General features: G+C 44.3%; 3 protein-coding genes and 1 pseudogene across 5 annotated transcripts; 2 read left to right on the forward strand and 2 right to left on the reverse strand.

Moving 5' to 3' along the window:
- Positions 1–2338: 2338 nt before the first annotated feature.
- On the forward strand, positions 2339–4691 carry LOC145880537 (uncharacterized). 2 transcript variants are annotated; one of them, XM_082978142.1, is made up of 5 exons: positions 2339–3016; positions 3120–3167; positions 3324–3480; positions 3598–3895; positions 4508–4691. In XM_082978142.1, exons 4-5 carry the CDS (start codon positions 3606–3608, stop codon positions 4674–4676), a joined length of 459 nt encoding a protein of 152 aa, XP_082834268.1. In that variant the 5' UTR covers positions 2339–3016; positions 3120–3167; positions 3324–3480; positions 3598–3605; the 3' UTR covers positions 4677–4691. The 2 variants fall into 2 exon arrangements, with proteins under 2 accessions (XP_082834268.1, XP_082834269.1); XM_082978143.1 differs by lacking the exon at positions 2339–3016 and having other exon boundaries at positions 3072–3167.
- LOC106609302 (disks large-associated protein 5) lies at positions 4690–8653 on the forward strand. The gene is given in 7 exon segments (XM_082978141.1): positions 4690–4869; positions 5010–5094; positions 5096–5165; positions 5771–6103; positions 6344–7463; positions 7556–7733; positions 7830–8653. Coding segments are annotated over 5 exon segments (609 nt in total). The 5' UTR covers positions 4690–4757; the 3' UTR covers positions 6353–7463; positions 7556–7733; positions 7830–8653.
- Positions 8654–8980: 327 nt separating this feature from the next.
- On the reverse strand, positions 8981–20113 carry rsph10b (radial spoke head 10 homolog B). Of its 2 annotated transcripts, XM_014208955.3 has the most exons (19): positions 19790–20113; positions 19547–19622; positions 19358–19426; positions 19088–19261; positions 18888–18973; positions 18644–18764; positions 18334–18510; positions 18098–18242; positions 17831–17964; positions 17450–17639; positions 17130–17241; positions 16928–17007; positions 16693–16841; positions 16433–16540; positions 11670–11912; positions 11464–11563; positions 11241–11360; positions 9426–9639; positions 8981–9237 (listed from the first exon to the last, which is right to left on the reverse strand). In XM_014208955.3, exons 1-19 carry the CDS (start codon positions 20038–20040, stop codon positions 9042–9044), a joined length of 2745 nt encoding a protein of 914 aa, XP_014064430.1. In that variant the 5' UTR covers positions 20041–20113; the 3' UTR covers positions 8981–9041. The 2 variants fall into 2 exon arrangements, with proteins under 2 accessions (XP_014064430.1, XP_014064439.1); XM_014208964.2 differs by lacking the exon at positions 11241–11360.
- Positions 20114–20480: 367 nt separating this feature from the next.
- On the reverse strand, positions 20481–22095 carry LOC106609309 (mismatch repair endonuclease PMS2-like; annotated as a pseudogene).
- Positions 22096–22214: the final 119 nt, after the last annotated feature.

A 22214-nucleotide genomic window follows, 5' to 3' on the forward strand; every position in this document is an offset into this window, starting at 1 on the left:
CATCAGGCGCTATGATGAAATTGGCTCTCATGAGGACCGCCACAGGAAAGGAAGACACAGAGGATAAGTTCATTAGTTAACTGCACCTCAGATTGCATCCCAAAATAAATGCCTAAGAGTTCAAGTAACAGACACATCTCAACATTAACTGATCAGAGGAGACTGAATCAGGACTTCATGGTCGTATTGCTGCAAAGAAACCACTACTAAAGGACACCAATACGAAGAGACTTTCTTGGGCCAAGAAACACGAGCAATGGACATTAGACTGGTGGAATTCTGTCCCTTGGTCTGATGAGTCCAAATTTGAGATTTTTGGTTCCAACCAGTCGAGTCTTTGTGAGATGCAGAGTAGATGAACGGATGAACTCCTTGTGTGGTTCCCACTGTGAAGCATGGAGGTGTGATGGTGTGGGGATGCTTTGCTGGCTTCACTATTATTCTACAATGTAGAAAATATATATTTTTTTAAATAAGAAAACCCTTGAATGAGTCTGTCCAAACTTTTGACTGGTACTGTATACATACATACAATGATTGAACAAAAATGTAAACAAAACATGTAAAGTGTTGGTCCCATGTTTCATGAGCTAAAATAAAATATCCCAGAAACCTTCCATACCCACAAAAAGCTTATTTCTGTAAAATGTTGTGCACAAATTCGTTTACATCCCCGTTAGTGAGCATTTTTCCTTTGCCAAGTTAATCTGTCCACCTGACAGGTGTGGCATATCAAGAAGCTGATTAAACAGCATTGCGCCACCTTTAGCGACAATGACTCCAACCAAACACTTGCTGTAGTTGTTGATCAGTCCCTCACGTCTCTTCTCTGATACAGAGAAGAATTAATGGCTGTCATTGTAAATAAGAATTTGTTCTTAACTGACTCGCCTAGTTAATTAAAGGTTAAATAACGTTTATTTATTTTTTATTACTCAGGTGCACCTTGTGCTGGGGACAATAAAAGGTCACTAAAATGTGCAGTTTTGTCACACAAAACAATGCTACAGATGTCTCAAGTTTTGAGGGAACGTGCAATTGGCATGCTGACTGTATGAATGTCCACCAGAGCTGTTTCCAGATAATTTAATGTTAATTTCTCTACAATAAGCCGCCTCAAATGTCGTTTTAGAGAATTTGGCAGTACGTCCAACAACCGCAAACCACGTGTACCAAGCCAAGACCTCTACATCCGGCTTCTTTACCTGCTGAATCGATACTAGCCACCCGTACTGCTGATGTGCAAACCCACAGTTTAAATCTAAGACTTTCTGCTCAAACTGTCAAAAATCGTTTCAGGGAAGCTCATCTTCGTGCTCGTCGTCCTCACCAAGGTCTTGACCTGACTGCAGTTTGGCGTCATAATCAACTTCAATGGGCAAATGCACACCTTCGATGGCCGCTGGCACGCAGGAGAAGTGTGCTCTTCACTGATGAAGCCCGGTTTCAACTTTACCGGGCAGGTAATGGGACCCATCGGCATGTTTGGTTTTCACCAGGCATAACGGGACCCATCTCATCCAAAATGTTGACTCAAGTTTGCCAAAAACACCTGGAAGCACCTGGATGATTAAGACTCTTGGAAGAATGTTCTATGGACAGATGAGTCAAAGGTATAACATTTTGGATGACATGGGTCCCATTATATCTGGCGATAACCAATTATATCTGGCGATAACCAAACACTGCATTCCACAGTAAGAACCTTAGACCAACTGTCGAGCATGATGGTGGTAGGGGATGGTTTGCTGCCTCAGGACCTGGACGACTTGCATTAATAGAAGGAACCATTAATTCTGCTCTGTATCAGAGAAGAGACGTGAGAGACTGATCAACAACTACAGGAAGTGTTTGGTTGGAGTCACAACCAGTTATTGAGTGTAAGGGGGAGGGGGGGGGGGCAATTACTTTTTCACACGGGCAGAATTATGTTATTGTTATTTGTTCACTCAGGATCCCTTTATCTGATATTAGGTTTTGGGTGAGGATCTGAGTATTCAGTATAAAAAATATTCAAAAGTAGAGAATTAGAAAGGGTGCAAATGCTTTTTAACGGCACTATATATATATATATATATATATATATATTATTTTGGGGGGACCCCCACACCCCCCTACTGACCCAAGGGGTGTGCTCCCCACCGTTTGGGAACTACTGCTCTAGGTAATGTTACTGGCTACAATATTTTATTCTCTGAAACTGTGGAGTATGTCTAAAAAAAATGAGCCTGAGCCAACTTCACCCTCATGCCTCTTCATCCTCCACTCCCACTAACATTATGTAATCCCACACTGATCTATTTTCTCTCCAACTCCCTCCTTCTTTTTTCTCAGACGCTGCAGTGGAGGAGCGAATGAAAAAGCTTGTCCGCTACAAAGAGAAGAAGGAGCTTGTGAAGGAGAAAGAGAAGAGGGCAAGGGAGAAGAAGGGGGTGTTCAAGGTTGGGCTGTACCGGCCAGAGGCCCAGCCCCTGGTCCCTCTGCCGCAGGCCTCAGCTGCCACAATCAAAGCCAGGGTGAGAGGACACAGCTTAAGACTGACTCAGTATACTGCTGACATGTCTATAGATGTTATAGCCATCGTCCTTGGGAGTCACTGTTCAATCATTGATTTGATGAAGATGTAATTGACTCATCACCGGAGGTTCAACTTCGATGTGCCCAAAATTCATTAGCATATAAGAACAGAAGAACTGGTGTTCTTAGTGGTTATTACATGGCCATAACTTGGCCTTTCCCCCCCACCAGGCAACAACGCCACTGGTCCAGCCCCAATCCACCAGAGTGACTTGCTCCACCATGAGGCAGCAGGCCCCCAAGGAGACTTTTGGGGGCCTACAAGTCTACATTTGTTCTGCACATGTCTTTATATAAGATGTTCTGTTACATTATTTAGTCAAAAACTACAATAGCTGCTTTTTTGAATAACCATATAATTTACAATATGCAGTTCTTTTCTCTGTTCCATTGACCTTAGCAACACAGCCTATTCACAGTCTCCCTGTTTCAAGAAAAGGTTGGTGTTTCTTTACCCCCACTTTACCTCTAAAACAATTAGTCCAATTGTTTGCTTGATTCAACACTTGCTGACCCTTGACCTCTACCTGGTTCTGGCTTAGTTGAACCAGCTGTGGTCAGGTCAACCAGGAGGACCAGGATTGCTATAGGTAACACTCCTAACCACGACAACAATCTGTCAACTGTACTACACACAGCTATTCTTTACGTTACTCTCCACGCCTTTTGTTTTGCCAATTATTTGACCCTGATAAACATATCCTTGACTCGTAACTCATGACTGTTATTTTTCCACTTTCCTGCAGTTGAACCAATAGTCAGAGCCCCATCCACAAGGTCAGCTAATAGGCCTCAGGTCTCTGTGGCCCCTGTGGCAAAGAACACCTGCTGCAGCTCCCAAGACCAGATCAAATGCCAAGCAGTCTGCAGCACCACCTGTTGGCAGAGGGAGGAACACCAGGGGTGAGCATTGGCAGCTGACGTCCCAACCTTGTTATGCACCATTCTTTAACAACATTTTGCGTGCTTTTCGACATGTTATTTCTGCATTCAAAAATAATGATTTGGCATTCCCTTTAGGAAATGCTATGAGCAATAAGCAGGCTGCTGTGAAAGTGGACAAGCCATTAGAGGAGACTAGGGCTGCCAGCCCCACACCCCCTAGTGCAGAGGAGCAGGAGGATGAGAAGATGGTAGAAGACCTTGTTCATCCAGCTCCAGAACCTGTCTCAGCCCAGGCCAACCGCATCCCACATTCAGCCCCCACCTTGTCCTCCTTCGCCCCCCAGGGCTTTGTGTTCCAGGCCCCAGCAGGCCTGTCCTCCTTCAACCTCAACCCTCTCACTCCCCGCTCTGCAGACTCCTTTTTCAAACCCAGGTAACTTTGTGTGACTCCTCACATCTATGGACCTTCATCCTCTGTATGGACCTTTATCTTCTCTATGGACCTTCATCCTCTCTATGGACCTTCATCCTCTCTATGGACCTTCATCCTCTCTATGGACCTTCATCCTCTCTCTGCACCTTCTCGATTGGCATTGGAGGAAACATTTACCTCAGATTTCTCTTCCAATGGGTTTTGAGAAGTCGAGGAGAGGATTCGAGGAAATCCTTTTTAGGGCAGCAGGTAGCCTAGCGGTTAAGAGTGTTGGGCCAGTACCCGAAAGGTTGATGTTTGGAACCCCTGAGCTGACTAGGTGTAAAATCTGTCCATGTGCCCTAATTGCTTCTGTAAGTTGCGCTGCGTAAGAGCGTCTGCTAAATTACTAAAATGTAAATATTTCTTCACTCTTTTCTGATCAGTCTATATCCCTCTAACATATTAACTCTCTCTATTCCCTATCAATAAATTAATATTTACTAGGTTTAGTCAGATTCATTTCTTCAGAGAATGAAAACCTGGTTGATATTCCGTTACTACTTATTAAAATATGACCGGCTGTCATTTTTTAGCTTTGTGTATGTATTAAACTTTTTTCATCCTCTCCAGTGTCTCAGTTCTACACCCTGTTCCACTCTGGCCCTCTGATAACCTGGTGCCCAAAATGGAGCTCAGTGCTCTCTCTCTCTCCTGCCAAGTCCCCTGCTCACTCCCCACCTCGCCCTTCTCCTACTCTGGCCCCTCGGTGTCTTCCGAGTCCCAAGGAAGCAGAGCATGATTTGCCCTACTTCAGGTGAGGGTTAATATGTGAAACCAAGTCAACAGCTATGTTCCTGACTCGTATTGGTGTGTTATGTGAATGTCTGTCCGTGTGTCTGTCAGGTCAGTGGTAGTCAGTGAGACAGAGAGGCTGACAGAACTTTGTCAGCAGTGGGAGCCCAGGGTGGATGATGCCTCTGTCCCTGAAGAGAGTGAGTGACTCATGTGTTTTAACCATTATATGCTGTGGATTCTGATTTCTATAAGCAAAAATACATCACACCACATTTCCTCAATGTATCATTCTCTCTCAATACCTTTCCTAACTGTGTTGACCTCCATCCCTGTGAAGTGTGTGACCGTATGTGTACGGCGGTGGGCCAGACCAGGCTGCTGATGAAGGAGAGATTTGGTCAGTTCTCTGGCCTGGTGGATGACTGAGCTTGGCAGAGGAGAGAAGACCACCTGCACTGACCTGCAAGGCTTCTGGGACATGGTGTACTACCAGGTGGGTTAGTGACAAGGAGGACATGGTCTCCTACCATGTGGGTTAATGAGGACATGGTCTCCTACCATGTGGCTTAATGAGGACATGGTCTCCTACCATGTGGGTTAATGAGGACATGGTCTCCAACCATGTGGGTTAATGAGGACATGGTGTCCTACCATGTGGCTTAATGAGGACATGGTCTCCTACCATGTGGGTTAATGAGGACATGGTCTCCTACCATGTGGGTTAATGAGGACATGGTCTCCTACCATGTGGGTTAATGAGGACATGGTCTCCTACCATGTGGGTTAATGAGGACATGGTCTCCTACCATGTGGGTTAATGAGGACATGGTCTCCTACCATGTGGGTTAATGAGGACATGGTCTACTGTGTGTGTGTGTGTGTAGAATTAGATGAACAAACAGTCAGACACTGGTGGTTAAACTCTGTTTGTGCCTGTCTGTTAACACTACAGCTAAACTATACTAGCTACCTCTAGAAAGAATTACCACCTAGATTGGTACAGCATTCTGAAAGGTTGAAAATGTGGATGCAAGCTTTCTAAAAAGGGCAACCCCTCTTCTCTCTCTCTCTCCACTTGTTTGACTCTTCCTCTTTCAGGTAGAGGACGTGAACAAGAAGTTTGGTGCTCTGAAGGAGGCAGAGTCTAAAGGTTGGCAGGAGGAAAGCAAACCCCCACCACGACAGAGGAAGGTGGTCAAGAAGCTGCCCTCTGCTCTGGTGGCTAAGCCTGCCAGTGGTGCTGTCGCCAAGTCTCGTCTGGCTGCCATCAAGGCTGCAATAAAGGTCAAGCAGCAGGCTGCAAAGGCAGCACTGTGGACGACCCTGCTCCAGCTCCCAAGGACCCCCAGGTGGAGACCCAGGCCCCAGAACCACCGGTGGTGGTGTTCCAGGGAGGCTTCTTCCAGGTGGAGAGTCCTGCCAAACTCACAGGTGAGACTCGTACCTCCACCGTTCTTCACCCAAGCTTCCCCTCAACTGCTGTGATGCTCAGAGATATGGATGGAGGCAGATGAAGATGCGTAGAATGGCAGGCCAAAAGGATGGCGGGTTTGCTCGAACCTGGAAGACCCCTGACCTTTCCCTCTGTCAGTGTTTGAGGTACCTGGTAAAGCTGTATAGAGCTCGTTAGTTGGGCATGGACTGATTGCTGTATGGTCTGTCTCTTTCCAGGCTCTGTGAAGAGATCCACCCATGTATCTGCCATACCTCAGACATCTCCCTGTTCAGTCACCAAGTTCTCCATCCCCGGAAGAACCCGCCACTCCAACACTGCTGCAGCTCCACACGCCTCCCCTCTCCCCCACCTCACCCATACCACTACCTGCTCCACCCTCGCCCTTGCTCACCCCACCCTCACGACTGCCTGCTCCACCCTCACCTGTTCCACCCTCACCCCCGCCTGCTCCACCCTCACCTGTTCCACCCTCACCCCCGCCTGCTCCACCCTCACCTGTTCCACCCTCACCCCTGTCTGCTCCACCCTCACCTCCGCCTGCTCCACCCTCACCTGTTCCACCCTCACTCCTGCCTGCTCCACCCTCACCCCTGCCTACCTGTTTAATGCCACCCCACTCCGTACCCCTCACTCTGATCCTCAGTTCTACACCCCGGCCCCCACCCAAAGTAGCCCCACCAGAGTCTCTCTCTCCATCTCAACAGTCAAAGAAGCTCTGGACACCCAGTCAGAGGAAGGCCCCAGCAACCAACCAGAGCTAGCCTGCGCGCAGAATGTCACTCCTGACCAACCAGAGCCCGGGAGCATGCAGGAAGATGTAGCTTGTGACCAATCTGAGGTTGTTTCAGAACCCACTGTTTGCCCTGAGGAACACTCTGAAATCTGTAAGTCTGAAATAATCTGCCAATCACCATCCAACACACAACAGCTGACCAGTGACAAACAGCATCGAGAAGCGTTCAGCCAATCGGTGTTGGCCACAGAAGAGCCCAACCAATTAGAGCTCCAGGACAGAAAATAGGCTTTAGAGGCCTACGATACCAGCCTACCCACCTCATCATGGCTCCCAGTCTCCCCATCTCCTCAAGGCTTCCCCTCTCACCCTCACTGCCCCACTACCATGGAGTAGAGTCCTATCCAGTCAGGAGCCCTGTCTTCAGCTTCACCCTCTCCCCCAACCCAGCCTGGCCAAGATTTACTGAGGCCAGCCAATCTCCCCTCTCCTCCCCCTGCTTGGTGTCCCCCTCCTCTCCTCCTGCTGTCCAGGTCTCCCTCAGCTTCCCAGCTGATGCCGACGTACCAGGGACCGTGACTCCAGACACTTCCATCACAGAGGTAAGTGTTTTGTTAAAGAAGATGTCTCATCTTAATGTATTACTAAATTACTGGCAAGAGTTCATCTGGGTTTTATTCTCAAAATACACAAGGATATTCCGGGGTTGGCCTTTGAGCGCTACCTCCAACCTACAGTGAGGTGTAGCCTGTCACCACGGGAGCCAGCTGTTGCAGAGGAGATGCTGTCGCCCATGGTGATAGACGTAGAAATGTTGAGTCCGTTGGCTCCGTCTGAAGAGAACCCTCAGGAGGAAGTGTCAACTCCCACAGGTACTGTGTGTGTGCTTGGATACGGTTAGTCTTAGATATTTGTATTCCTTATGGTGGATTTGTTTTCATTTTCCCGACTTCTCACTCCCATCACAGCATCTCCCAGTTTCACACAAATGTTCATCCCACGGATCACACAGGTTAACTTCCCTCTTCTTTCTCTCGTGTGTTGGTGTAATATATATATTAGTGCCAGTCAAAAGTTTGGACACACCAGCTCATTCATGTGTGTTAATTCATAGTTTTGAGGTCTTCACTATTCTACAATGTAGAAAATAGTAAAAATAAAGAAAAACCCTGGAATGAGTGTGTCCAAACTTGACTGGTACTGTACATATACTGAATGGACAAAACATTATGACACGTCTTTTCATGACACTGACCAGGTGAAAGCTATGATCCCTTATTGATGTCACTTGTTAAATCCACTTCAATCAGTTTAGATGAAGGGGAGAAGACTGGTTAAAGAAGGGTTTTTAAACCTAGAGTCAATTGAGACATGGATTGGCACAACTCAATATTAGGAAGGTGTTCTTAACGTTTTGTACACCCATTGTATGTGTGTATGATTTCATTTGGTGTTGAATCACTTTCTCACATTGGTGTTCTGAAATACGGTATTTTTTGGGTTATTTCTTATTTTACAATTAATCAATTCCTCAACTGACCCATGCTGTCCCCATTTCCTCTCCAGCCAGTTGAGTCAGACCTGTTGCTGTTCACCCCTGATCAGATGGACAGAGTGAGGCAGTCAATGTGCCCCAGTGACCTCATGTCGTTCACACCTCCCTCTGACAGAACCAGCAACTGATGAGACTGATTTGCATAACTGTTGTTGTATATTTTGCTAGACTAGTTTAGTTTAAAAAATAAATGTTTTTATATGCATTGTTTTTGTAACTTTCCTTACACTGTTTTGTGCTATCTGTACAATTTTATTATTTAATACCAAAAAGGCACCAGATAGTGTTAACTATTAACCACATTCTATATGGAGCCCAGGTGTTCAGGATTTCTATACGAAATAAACTTTGTTGCTATATTGAATATGCTTGTGAAAATAAAATGTAGATTCTTCAAATTTGCTACCAACAGATTACAATTTTTTTGCCTCTCCTTCTACAACTATACATCGAGTCTAGACCAAACAATGACTGAATCACAAAACACTTGTCCCACTCATGGAACTAAGTGTGAAATGCATGTTATTGACATCATAGAGGACTGTTATGACTGCTCTGAAAAGGTCAATTTTTATCCAGGACTAGGTTTAATCTGGCCATACAGTTGTATGGGTGATCTGAGAGTCTATTTCCTCTTCTTCTTGGCTGCGGTGGCAGGCGACTGTTTGGTGATGACCACAGAGGTGGTGGAGGCCACAGGCGTCTGAGCCGCTGGAGACGGGTTAAGGTCATCCTCTGGCCCTTCTACTCGCTCTGCCTCCTCATCCTCTTCTTCTTCCCTCCGTCTCTCCTCCTCCTCTGCCTCCCACTGTTCCCTCAACCTGGAACATTTTTCATAATTGATTTATTTGTTGGGGAGTTATGTAGAGCTTGTGTGGTGCTCACATCAAGGGCAGATTTCTTGGACTAAAAATATCACTTCCAATGGAGATTCTCTGGGGCATCATCTGGATACATTTTGGATACAAACTGGATCAAGGGGCCTCATGTTGTCTCAGTAGCTGCCTACCTGGCGTCTTCCTTGGCCTTAGCCAGAGCGATGCGGGCTAGTGCCGTCTGCCTCAGTCTCTCTTCCTGCACCTCCCTCCTCAGCTCCAGGCTGTACTCGTACGCTGGGAAGAACCTCTGGGTAAAGAACTGGTGGGTCCTCTGGACCCAGCTGTCCAGTTCAGTCTCAGCAGGGCAGGAATTCATACCTGCTCCGCTCCTGTCTTCAACAGGCTCTGGTTAGGAGACACAGCAGGTGTGAGATTGGCATGGCAATTAAAACATTTCAATGATAAGATATGTATGTAATATCGTTTGATTTTCTGAGGTCAAATTCTTCAAATTAGTGTAGTATACACTGAACAAATATAAGTGCAACATGTAAAGTGTTGGTCCCATGTTTCATGAGCTGAAATAAAAGATCTCAGAAAATGTTCCATATGCACAAAAAACATCTCTCAAATGTGTTTATCCCTGTTCGTGAGATTTTCTCCTTGGCCAAGATAATCCATTCTCCTAACAGGTGTGGCAGATCAAGAAGCTTATTAAACACCATGATCATTACACAGGTGCACCTTGTGCTGGGGACAATAAAAGGCCACTAAAATGTGCAGTTTTCTCACACAATGCCACAGACGTTTTGAGCGAGGGTGTAAATGGAATGCTGACTGCAGGAATGTCCACCAGAGCTGTTGCCAGATAATTTAATGTTAATTTCTCTACCATAAGCCAACTCCAATGTCGTTTTAGAATATTTGGCAGTACATCCAACCGGCCTCGCAACCACAGACCACGTGTAACCACGCCAGCCCAGGACCTCCACATCTGGCTTCTTCACCTGCGGGATCATCTGAGACCAGCCACCCAGACAGCTGATGAAACTGTGGGTTTGCACAACCAAAGAATTTCTGCACAAACTGTCAGAAACCGTCTCAGGGAAGGTCATCTGTGTGCTCGTTGTCCTCACCAGGGTCTTGACCCTACTGCAGTTCAGTGTCGTAACCAACTTCAGTGGGCAAATGCTCACCTTCGATGGCCACTGCCACGCTGGAGAAGTGGTATTCTTCATGGATTAATCCCGGTTTTAACTGTACCGGGTAGATGGCAGACGGTGTCGTGTGGCGAGCGGTTTGCTGATGTCAACATTGTGAACAGAGTACCCCATGGTGGCAGTGGGGTTATGGTATGGGCAGGCATAAGCTATGGACAACAGAAAATAATTGCATTTTATCGATGGCAATTTGAATGCACAGAGATATTGTGACGAGATCCTGAGGCCCATTGTCGTTCCATTCATCCGCCGCCATCACCTCATGTTTCAGCATAATGCACGGCCCCATGTCACAATGATCTGTACACAATTTATGAGAGCTGAAAATGTCCCAGTTCTTACATGGCCTGCATACTCACCAGACATGTCACCCATTGAGCATGTTTGGGATGCTCTGGATCAACACGTACTACAGCGTGTTCCAGTTCCCGCCAATATCCAGCAACTTCCCACAGCCATTGAAGAGGACAAAATTCCACATGCCATAATCAAAAGCCTGATCAACTCTATGTGAAGAAGATGCGCCATGCTGCATGAGGCAAATGGTGGTCACACCAGATACTGACTGGTTTTCTGATCCACGCCCCTAACTTACTTAAAAAAATAAATAATCTAACCAACATATGCATATTTGTATTCCCAGTCATGTGAAATCCATAGATTAGGGTCTAATGAATTTATTTCAATTGACTGATTTCCTTATATGAACTGTAACTCAGTAAAATCTTTGAAATTGTTGCATGTTCCGTTTATATTTTTGTTCAGTGTACTTATTGTGTAATCTACCTGTGCTGGGGGGATGATCATGGGGAGGGTGGTTTGACACTTTGGCCTCCACTGCTGATCTAGCCCCACCTGAGTCCTCTCTTCTCTCAGTGTCTGACAAGTGGGTTGCTGACCCACCACCTGACTCAAACACACGCATACACTTTCAACAATGTCGCAAAGATGTGACCAGTCAGACTATACGGATACGTGAGTAGAGAAAAGATATGTAAGGAGAACACACCCCCAGTCCGTGATGCGAGGTTGCCTGCCGCATTGGGACTCTGTCTGGGCTCCATCTCTTCAGATGTAGACAGCTGGAGAATCTCCTTGGATTTTCCCATCTGGGTAGAAAAATATTGAATGAACTAATTTAGACAAGGAATGGTCTCGATTTCCAGACCGCCATTTGAGATTATGTAAAGATTTGACAGAGGTGATCAAACCAACCTCCAGTGATTTGACACTACCCACATCAGGAGAGATGTTGGGGTTTGATGACTTTGCAGTAGGTCCAGTCAGAGGGGAATGCCGCTGTGAGGACCTCTGTAGAGGGCTGTCTCTGGTCCTCTCCCCAGGGGTGTCAGCCAGAGGGCAGCTCTCCATCTGGCTGTCTGAGGAGGTCTGACCATCCCTCTGATCACTAACCTCTGCACAGCCCAGCAACGCCTCAAAGAACTCCAGGAACGTCATCTACAATCAGGTTCACCATTATGAACTTCCAATTAAGTTATTTTTTAAAGCATCTGAGATTCTTACTGTAATGAAAATCGCTATATACATTCAATCGTATTATTATTAGACTCCTAAACAGCTTCTATCCCCTGACCATAACACTGTTAAACTACTGCTCAAAAACTACTGCTTCTCCTCATACCTACGATGCAGCTAAAATCATTATTGATTAGATTTATAACTACCACTACACTGCTGTTCATTGATTATTGATTGCCATTACCATTAGTATCTATTTATCCTGCTACTGGTCACTATTACTCCTGTTTACATGTAAAATTGAAGTCGGAAGTTTACGTACACCTTAGCCAAATACAGTTTTTCACATTTAATCATAGTAAAAATAATCTGTTTAGGTCAGTTAGGATCACCACTTTATTTTAAGAATGTGAAATGTCAGAATAATAGCAGAGAGAATGATTTATTTCATATTTTTTTTCTTTCATCACATTCCCAGTGGGTCAGAAGTTTACATACTCAACTAGTATTTGGTAGCATTGCCTTTAAATTGTTTAACTTGGGTCAAACGTTTCAGGTAGTCTTCCACAAGATTCCCACATTAAGTTGGGTGAATTTTGGCCCATTCCTCCTGACAGAGCTGGTGTAACTGTGTTTGTAGGCCTCCTTGCTTACACACGCTTTTTCAGTTCTGCCCAGAAATGTTATATAGGACTGAGGTCAGGGCTTTGTGATGGCCACTCCAATACCTTGACTTTGTTGTATGCTTGGGATCATTGTCCATTTGGAAGACCCATTTGAGACCAAGCTGTAACTTCCTGACTGATGTCTTGAGATGTTGCTTCAATATATCCACATAGTTTCCTGCCTCATGATGCCATCTATTTTGTGAAGTGCACCAGTCCCTCCTGCAGCAAAGCACCCCCACAACATGATGCTGCCACCCCCGTGCTTCACGGTTGGGATGGTGTTCTTCGGCTTGCAAGCCTCCCCCTTTTTCCTCCAAAACATAACGATGGTCATTATGGCCAAACAGTTCTATTTTTGTTTCATCAGACCAGAGGACATTTCTCCAAAAACTACAATCTTTGTCCACATGTGCAGTTGCAAACCGTAGTCTGGCTTTTTTAATGGCAGTTTTGGAGCAGTGGCTTCTTCCTTGCTGAGCGGCCTTTCAGGTATAGGTCTCGTTTTACTGTGGATATAGATACTTTCGTACCTGTTTCCTCCAGCATCTTCACAAGGTCCTTTGCTGTTGTTCTGGAATTGATTTGCACTTTTCGCACCAAAGTACATTCATCACTAGGAGACAGAACGCATCACCTTCCTGAGTGGTATGACAGCTGCGTGGTCCCATGGTGTTTATACTTGCGTACTATTGTTTGCACAGATGAACATGGTACCTTCAGGCATTTGGAAATTGCTCCCAAGAATGAACCAGAATTTTGGAGGTCTACAATTTTTTTTATGAGGTCTTGGCTGATTTCTTCTGATTTTCCCATGATGTCAAGCAAAGAGGCACTGAGTTTGAAGGTAGGCCTTGAAATACACCTCCAATTGACTCAAATGAGGTCAATTAGCCTATCAGAAGCTTCTAAAGCCATGACATCATTTTCTGGAATTTTCCAAGCTGTTTAAAGGCACCGTCAACTTAGTTTATGTAAACTTCTGTCCCACTGAATTGTGATATAGTGAATTATAAGTGAAATAATCTGTCTGTAAACAATTGTTGGAAAAATTACTTGTGTCATGCACAAAGTAGATGTCCTAACCGACTTGCCAAAACTATAGTTTGTTCACAAGAAATGTGTGGAGTGGTTGAAAAACAAGTTTTAATGACTCCAACATAAGTGTATGTAAACTTCCGACTTCAACTGTACATATTACCATTAGTACACTGAGTATATCAAACATTAAGAACACCTTCCTAATATTAAGTTGCAACCCCTTTTGCCTTCAGAACAGCCTCAATTCGTCAGGGCATGGACTCTACAAGGTGTCGAAAGTGTTCCAAAGGGATGCTGGCCCATGTTGACGCCACTGCTTCCCACAGTTGTGTCAAGTTGGCTGGATGTCCTTTGGGTGGTGGGCCATTCTTGTTACACACAGGAAACTGTTGAGTGTGAAAAACCCAGCCGTGTAGGAGTTCTTGACACAAACCGGTGCGCCTGGCACTAAAAGGCCTAGAAATCCTTCTTTAACCTGTCTCCTTCCCTTCATCTAAAATGATTGAAGTGGATTTAACAAGTGACATCAATAAGGGATCATAGCTTTAACTTGGATTACGCCTGTTCAGTCTGTCATGGGAAGAGCAGGTGCTCTTAATGTTTTGTACACTCAGTGTATATTACCATTAGTCTTTATATATTCCTAACACCAGTCACTTTCCAGCTCTGTTTACATATCCCATTCATCGACCACTTATGCTGCTGCCATACTGTTTAGAATTACCATTATCATTTATCCTGCTACCTGTCACTGTCTCCAAATCCCTGTCTATATCTCCCTCAATACTCCAGTTTCCCTACACATCGTCAATATGGTACTGGCACTGACACTGTATATCGCTTCCTCTCTTATTTGTGTTACCTTTATTATATACGGTATTAATCAACAGTTGGACACACCTACTCATTCAAGTTTTTTTTGTTTTTTTTTACTATTTTCTACATTGTATAATAATAGTGAAGACCTCAAAACTATGAAATAACCCATATGGAATCATGTAGTAACCAAAAAAGTGTTGAGATTCTTCAAAGTAGCCACCCTTTGCCTTGATGACAGCTTTGCACACTCTTGGCATTCTCTCAACCAGATCATGAGGTAGTCACCTGGAATGCATTTCAATTAACAGGTGTGCCTTGTTAAAAGTTAATTTGTGTAATTTCTTTCCTTCTTAATGCGTTTGAGACAATCAGTTGTGTTTTGACATGGTAGGGGTGGTACAGAAGATAGCCCTATTTGGTAAAAGACCAAGTCCATATTATGGCAAGAACAGCTCATATAAGCAAAGAGAAATGACAGTCCATCATTACCTTAGGACATGAAGGTCAGTCAATCAGGAACATTTCAAGAACTTTGAAAGTTTCTTCAAGTGCAGTCGCAAAAACCATCAAGCGCTATGATACTGGCTCTCTTGAGGACCGCCACAGGAAAGAAGACCCAGAGTTACCTCTGCTGCAGAGGATAAGTTCATTAGAGTTACCAACCTCAGATTGCTGCCCAAATAAATGCTTCACAGAGTTCAAGTAACATAAACATCTTAACAATTGTTCAGAGAATGCGTGAATCAATCCTTCATGGTCAAATTCCTGCAAAGAAACTACTACTAAAGGACACCAAAAAGAAAGCGAGAATTGCTTGGGCAAAGAAACATGAGCAATAGACATTAGACAGTTGGAAATCTGTCCTTTGGTCTGATGAGTCCAAATTTGAGATTTTTGGTTCCAACCGCCGTGTCTTTATGAGAAGCAGAGTGTATGAACAGATGATCTCCGCATGTGTGGTTCCCACCGCGAAGCTTGGAGGTGGTGGTGTGTTAGTGCTTTGCTGGTGACAGTCAGTGATTTATTTAGAATTCAAGGCACACTTAACCAGCATGGCTACCACAGCGTTCTGCAGTGATACGCCATCCCATCTGGTTTGGGCTTAGTGGGACTGTCATTTGTTGTTCAACAGGACAATAACCCAACATACCTCCAGGTTACTACATGATTCCATGTGTTATTTCATAGTTTTGATGTCTTCACTATTATTCTACAATGTAGAAAATAGTAAACATAAAGAAAAATCCTGTAATGAGTAGGTGTGTCCAAACTTTTGACTGGTACTGTCTATATATATTTATTTATTTTATTAGTGTTACTATTTTGATATTGATTAATGCACTTTAGGGTAGAGCTTGTTAAGCATTTCAATGTACTTGTTCATGTGACAATAAAACGTGAATAAAACAAACTACTATTAGAAAGTTAGGGTCTCTTAATGCTGTTGAACTTGTTCCACCACCTATTTAGTACAGGAACCTGTTCCACTATAAAAAATACATAGGAATGAATTAAATAAATCAGTTATGGGGCCTCCCGAGTGACGCAGTGGTCTAAGGCAGTGCTAGAGGCGTCACTACAGACCCGGGCTCAATCCCGGGCTGTATCACAACCGGCCGTGATCAGGAGTCCCATAGGGCGGCCACAATTGACTCAGCATCGTCCAGGTTAGGGGAGGGTTTGGCCGGGGGGGCTTTACTTGGCTCATCGTGCTCTAGTGACTCCTTGTGGAGGGCTGGGCGCCTGCAGGCTGACCTCGGTCGTCAGGTGAACGGTGTTTCCCCCGACACATTGGTGCAGCTGGATCCGGGTTAAGCGGGCAGGTGTTAAGGAGCACGGTTTGGCGGGTCATGTTTCGGAGGATGCATGACATGACCTTCACCTTCTGAGCACGTTGGGGAATTGCAGCGACAAGATCGAAAATTGGGGAGAAAAAAATAAAATGAAATAAAATGATTGAAGCGTTTAGCTGACCTCTAGGTCTAGGTTGCAGTAGTAGCGGTCGTAAGCTGCTGGGTTCTCTACAGAGAGGATCTCTAGGAGTTTCCCTGTGGTCAGCTCAGCATCAAACAGACTAAGGTCCTGTTGGTGGGACAGAACCAAGTTTCATCAATCAACTTACATCATGTAATGTTAGGGTTGTGATGGTCAGGAAAAATTCAGGGCTCTAAATATGAGCACCCATCACCACACAACATCAGTGTGTGGTCACATTAGTTGAACTTTACAAGTACCTTAAACATCCATATGAAGTGCCTGACAGTCATGGTTTGGTCAGCTAGGGGGGTTGGGTTGGCTCTGCAGAAGGCCTTGTAGATCTCCCAGCACCTCTCAATGTAGTTGACAGCAATCACAGCATGCATGGGTTTGGGGAACAACAGCCCTGCATTCAGTTCACAACAAGGAGAGCGTGAATGTGGGTTACACTTGATAATGAGTAAACAATGGTGTATGCATGCGTACTTGTACCTTTTACATTCATGGCATTAGGGATGATGTTCTCCCTCATCAGCTTGGACAAACATGCAACCAGTATAGTATCAGAGGGCCTGGGAAGGAGAGGAGAGGCTCAGGAGTAGAGTGCATGGTGTTGATACAAGGTTGTTACTATGGTAATTACAGTGTTACTACACAGGAGTAGGACAGTAAGGGATAGCAATGTTGTCCTTACTCTATGTCCTTATGGTAGGTGTTGTAGGCCAGAACCACAACACAGCTGAGGAACCTTCTGAGCAGCATGGTGCTGAAGGGAGAGTGGATGTCCTCGGAAGGAACATCCTCTGCTTTGAAATTAGTTCACAAAACAAGAAAATGTAACAATGAAGGTTCAAGTCCTGCTCAGGCTAGCCCCTGTTCTCACTACAATATGTTAGTCTCTATAATGTTAAGTTGTGTTGTGATGAGACTGAAACAAATTAACAAAGCAGGAGGAATTGGCCAAACATGAAGGGAGGAACAGGAAATGAGATGGTTATTTCTCCCTGGCCTTACAACAGATGTAGCGGTCAACCTGGGCCAGGGTGATGCCTTGCTGGTGGATGCTGCAATCCTTGAGGAGTCTCCAGAGCTGCAGGCGGGACAGCAAGAAGGTATTGTCTGGGGACTGATCATGGCCCAGACTACTGTAGAAGCTATAGATGGCCCTCAGCTCCGCTATGTGTCTCAGCACCACAAATTCCACCTGGCACACAGCGAGAGGGACAAATGGAGGCGGAAAAAACACCACCTGTTTGTCAACTCAGCGCAGAGTTGGGGTTGAAGCTATCATAACTTAGTTCAAGGATTGTTATAATATATGGAATCTAATTTGACAACTGAATTGACACAAATTGAAATGGATTTTCATATGCTGTTGTGGTCAGTCCCACTGACCTGTTTGAGCTGCAGGTCTCTCTGGTTCTCTGGGAGGTTCTCCAGCACAGCAGTGATGTCCAGAGCCATGTCAGGCCCAAGCAGGGCTGGACCACTGCCTGAGTCTCCTCCTGGTGCTCTTCTGGGGGATTCACCTGAAACACAGGAATTACTTTTACTGTACTGAAAAATTACTATATATGAAAAATACAGGACCATACAGGTTGATGTCAGATGAGTCATTTTGTCAGACAGACATACATTTTCAGAGGGACTTGGTGCACTTACTGTCCTCAGGATGGGGAGTGTGCGTTCTAATCCCACTCAGATCAGGGGTGTTTGAACCATCCAGGCAGAACGCTGGGAACTCTGCCATGTGGTCGTCCACAAACTCCCCTTCAAATATGCGTCCATTTTTAAAAATGAACTTTCCCTAGAATGTTTAACAAGATCTTATTATTTACACTCCATATTGACATCTATTCAATTAGAATGATTACTTTATGGACATGTTCCCCCTTCACCTGTCCATGTTTTTTGTTGTCCTTCCACTCTCCTTTGTAAAGAGCCCCGCTTGCGTAGTAGAAGCTGCCCTGGCCATGCCTCAGCCCCTGGACAAAGTCCCCAGTGTACTCATTCCTTAGGGGATACTGAGAGCCTGTCACTCTCCTCAGGAACCATGTGTGGGTCCCCTGTCCATGCTGAAAGACAGAGGAGGATTTATCAGTCATTTATGTGAAGTTACTCTAACCATGTTTTCTTTCTCAAAAGCCAAATAATGGGTTTATTAATATATCATGTTATGGGAGATGAGGGTGATATGGTTTGACCTACCTGGACCCCATTCTCCCATATCCCGCTATACTGCTGACCCAGCTGCAGCCACCTCATCCTGCCCTCTCCATGTCTCATGTTGTTCCTCCACTGGCCCTCATACAGGTTCCCAGAGGGGTAACTTTGGCACAGCAGAGAGAGCATATGCAAGGTGTATGACACTGATATAATTTAAGCATAAGAACACATTTAATGGGAGATCATTCACATGTGTAACACACTGTCTAAACACAAGTTCACCTACCATCGGACTCCCCATCCCTCTCTGTTATTGTTTACCAATTCTCCTTCATACCAGGACGTCGCTTCCTGGTTATAGTATATTGTACCCTAATAAAACAAACAAATATTGTAAATTAAGCAACAACCCCACATTAAATAAACCTGTGGACAAGATGCAGGTTTATCTGACTTAAATTGCTCAAGACTGCAAAGGGATCATACCTTTCCATGCCTTTTGCTGTGATGCCACTGCCCTCTGTATATCACAGAGGAATTGGCACACCTATATGTCCCCACACCATGGCGGATTCCACTGCACACCTCTCCCTCATAACAGCTACCATCCAGCCAGGTGTATGTCCCATGGCCCATGGGCACATTGAATGCAAACTCACCCTGTCATTATGATAATCAAATGGTTCACAGATCACATCTGCAGTATAAGATTAACTAAGAAATAATGCATCTTGTAAAGGTGGTGGACCAAAATACCTCATATTTCACGCCATCTGCCCATGTGTACAGACCATGTCCATGCATGACTCCTACTGAAAACATACCCTTGAATAAAAACAAAGCTTATTGATTTGATGTCATGTTTGCTGGTTCATTTTAGTCATCATGTAATGCATGCTATACAATGTGATATAGACACCATATGGCAATGGCATAATGCAATACCTTGTAGACATGTCCTCCCTGAAAATATGCCACACCTTCTCCATGGAACTGCTCTAGATACTTTTCTCCCTCGTACCTGAGTGAGCACAGATTGCTTTTCATTGATCATGTAACAGTAGCTAGCTAACGTTAGCAAGCTTAGCTGTGTATGCTTAGGTTATTATGGAAAAGAAACTCAACAACACGATAATGAGGCATTATTTCATGTTCATAGAAAGAGGCGATTGACAAGCAATGGTTTACCTCTGGACAATAATATTAGGAAGAACAGGGACCTCATGAAATGCATCATCACTTCCCTCAAGTTGTTTGTCGGCGAGTGGTGGTTGTGAAGAAAAGGAGGCAGTCATTACATCTGTTTCATGTCCCGACTCTTCATCTAACACGTGTGGTTCTGATACAACACCAGCATGGGAGCCATTTGACAAAAATGTACTTAATGACTGTTCGGGAGTCGTTTTCTCGGGTTTTTTGTTTTTATCCCCTTTCGCCATTTCACATGTTCATCCAGACGATGCAATTCCATAAACATACCATGCATCGCAACCGAGGCGCCTGTTGCTAAGGAGCTCGGTACGGAATCCTCAGTATGTCAAAAAGTCAAGTCTTTACAAACTCACAAAATTAATTGTTCTAATTAAAGTATGTTTATGTACTGAAATGATAATGTTAGAGCATTTGTGTTTTGATTATTTTGTTGAAAGCGTACCTAAAATAGACATAGAAAATAAATGTTTACAAATACAAAACCTTTTTTTGAGTCAACATTTGAAAAAAAAAGAGATATATAACAGCGATTGATTTTACATAATGAGAGTTAGTCTTTTTGTTGTTGTTGCTGAAATGCAACCTTAGTGTATTTTCAGAGATATAGGAGCAGGCCAAAACTGTTGAGAGGTATTCAGTTGAGCAAGTCCAACTGGGTTGATCAGTCTTATGAGATGAAGTTCAAGTTAGCAAGGTGTCTCATAGTGGGTCTGCCATGTGTACAGTTCCATGGCTGCTCTATCTCCCCATATGACCACCAGCTTCTTCATTTCACTGGTACTCAAAGCTGTACCAATCACCACCTTACGTGGGAGAAAGAGTACATAAACATCATGGGGACCAGAGCTAAAATGAAAATTCTAAAGGAAACATATCATTTTTGTATAGCTGGAAAACTAGTGCAAAAGCATCAAACAAACATGTACACTTCAGTCATTGCATAACACACATTATAACTGGTGCATTTCTACTAGCACTTCTTATTTAGTGCTGAAATCCAACAGCTCATATTTATCGCAAGTCATGGCCAACAAATCAATCACATCATAAATACATAACATTCACAGTGTAAGGGGTGCGTACTGGCGGCAGAGAAGTCAGGCGCAGGAGAGAAAAACTGATTTACAACGGCGCAGTTTAATAAATAAAACCAACGTAAACAGTACAAAAAAATCTATGGGTAAAACCCTTCACGCACCAGCATAATGTGCACAAGCACTACAATAAACAATTCCGGACAAGGACATGGGGGCAACAGAGGGTTAAATATACAACATGTAATGATGGAATTGAAACCAGGTGTGTGGGAAGACAAGACAAAACAAATGGAAAATGAAAGGGGGATCAGCGATGGCTAGAAGACCGGTGAACGTCGACCGCCGAACGTCGCCCGAACAAGGAGAGGGACCGACTTCGGAGGAAGTCGTGACACACCGACTTCCTGCAGTCCCTGGAGGCAAACATCTGCCTGACACAAGACGGCCGACACAACCCCCGGGCTGTCAATCAACATGAAGATGAGCTCCTCGATGTCCCCCAGACCAAACGTCCAGTTTTTACTTGTGGGCAGGGACACAAGCTTCCCCCACTCCATCACCTGAGCTGGAACACATAGCACAATGGAATTCAGAATCAGAAAACAGATATGAGCAATACCCATGCATACTATTTTGAAATCTAATTTTTGGAGAGGTGCTATGCTAATTTATTATGGCAGGGTATATTTTACTCCACTAAATATAGCAGTGAGTGAGCGTGTTGTATTCTATTTGACTTTCCATCCGCATCTGAGGAAATCAAAGCCATTCTTTTTTAAGATCTCAAGGTTCTCCATAAGAACGTTCTCGCTGACTGCCGTGAGCCTGAGGTGGAGATTCAGTGGACTGAAAACTTCATACATACGAACAAATTAAATACTCAACACAAAACTAGTACGTTTTTAGTAACCATATAAAATAATTGGTGAATGTCAGTGATTCCTTACACGATGAGTCTCTGTCCTTGCAGTGCGGTGTGTTGTTGAAGCACTTCGAAGTTGTACTTCTCATCAGTGGCATGCTGGAAGGTCAGAGTTGAGCTTAGTTATGATGAAGCCCAGGTTAAACTGTCTCCATGTTCTAAATCTCCATGTCCTTAAAACTGTCTTTGCTGTGGGGATTACAGAGGGAACATTTCAACAGACTGCAGTATAATAACTTTATAATAATGACATTGTTATTTCAACTCTGAAAAAGGCAATGTGTACCTAAATGTTGGTTCAAAAATGTAATAAAAAAATACATTAAATTGTGCCACTTTCTTTTTTCTTTTTTTTCTGGTCAGATATAGTGTTCAGGAAAAAATCTTGTCCTTACAATTAACCAACAAAAACAGCAGTTAAATCTTTCTTCAGCTCCTGAGG

This window comes from Salmo salar, chromosome 01, assembly GCF_965601325.2.
Source record: "Salmo salar chromosome 01, fSalSal1, whole genome shotgun sequence".
NCBI classification, from domain to species: domain Eukaryota; kingdom Metazoa; phylum Chordata; class Actinopteri; order Salmoniformes; family Salmonidae; genus Salmo; species Salmo salar.

Bases quoted from the DNA above. Each gene is read 5' to 3' on its own strand.
- LOC145880537 (XM_082978142.1), top strand. From the start codon at position 3,606: ATGAGCAATAAGCAGGCTGCTGTGAAAGTGGACAAGCCATTAGAGGAG. The intron at 3,896-4,507 runs GTAACTTTGTGT...CATCCTCTCCAG, and splicing joins GACTCCTTTTTCAAACCCAG to TGTCTCAGTTCTACACCCTG.
- rsph10b (XM_014208955.3), bottom strand. From the start codon at position 20,040: ATGGCGAAAGGGGATAAAAACAAAAAACCCGAGAAAACGACTCCCGAA. The intron at 18,511-18,643 runs GTAGGTCAAACC...TCTGTCTTTCAG, and splicing joins TATGGGAGAATGGGGTCCAG to CATGGACAGGGGACCCACAC. The intron at 16,541-16,692 runs GTACTTGTAAAG...TCCCACCAACAG, and splicing joins ACTTCATATGGATGTTTAAG to GACCTTAGTCTGTTTGATGC.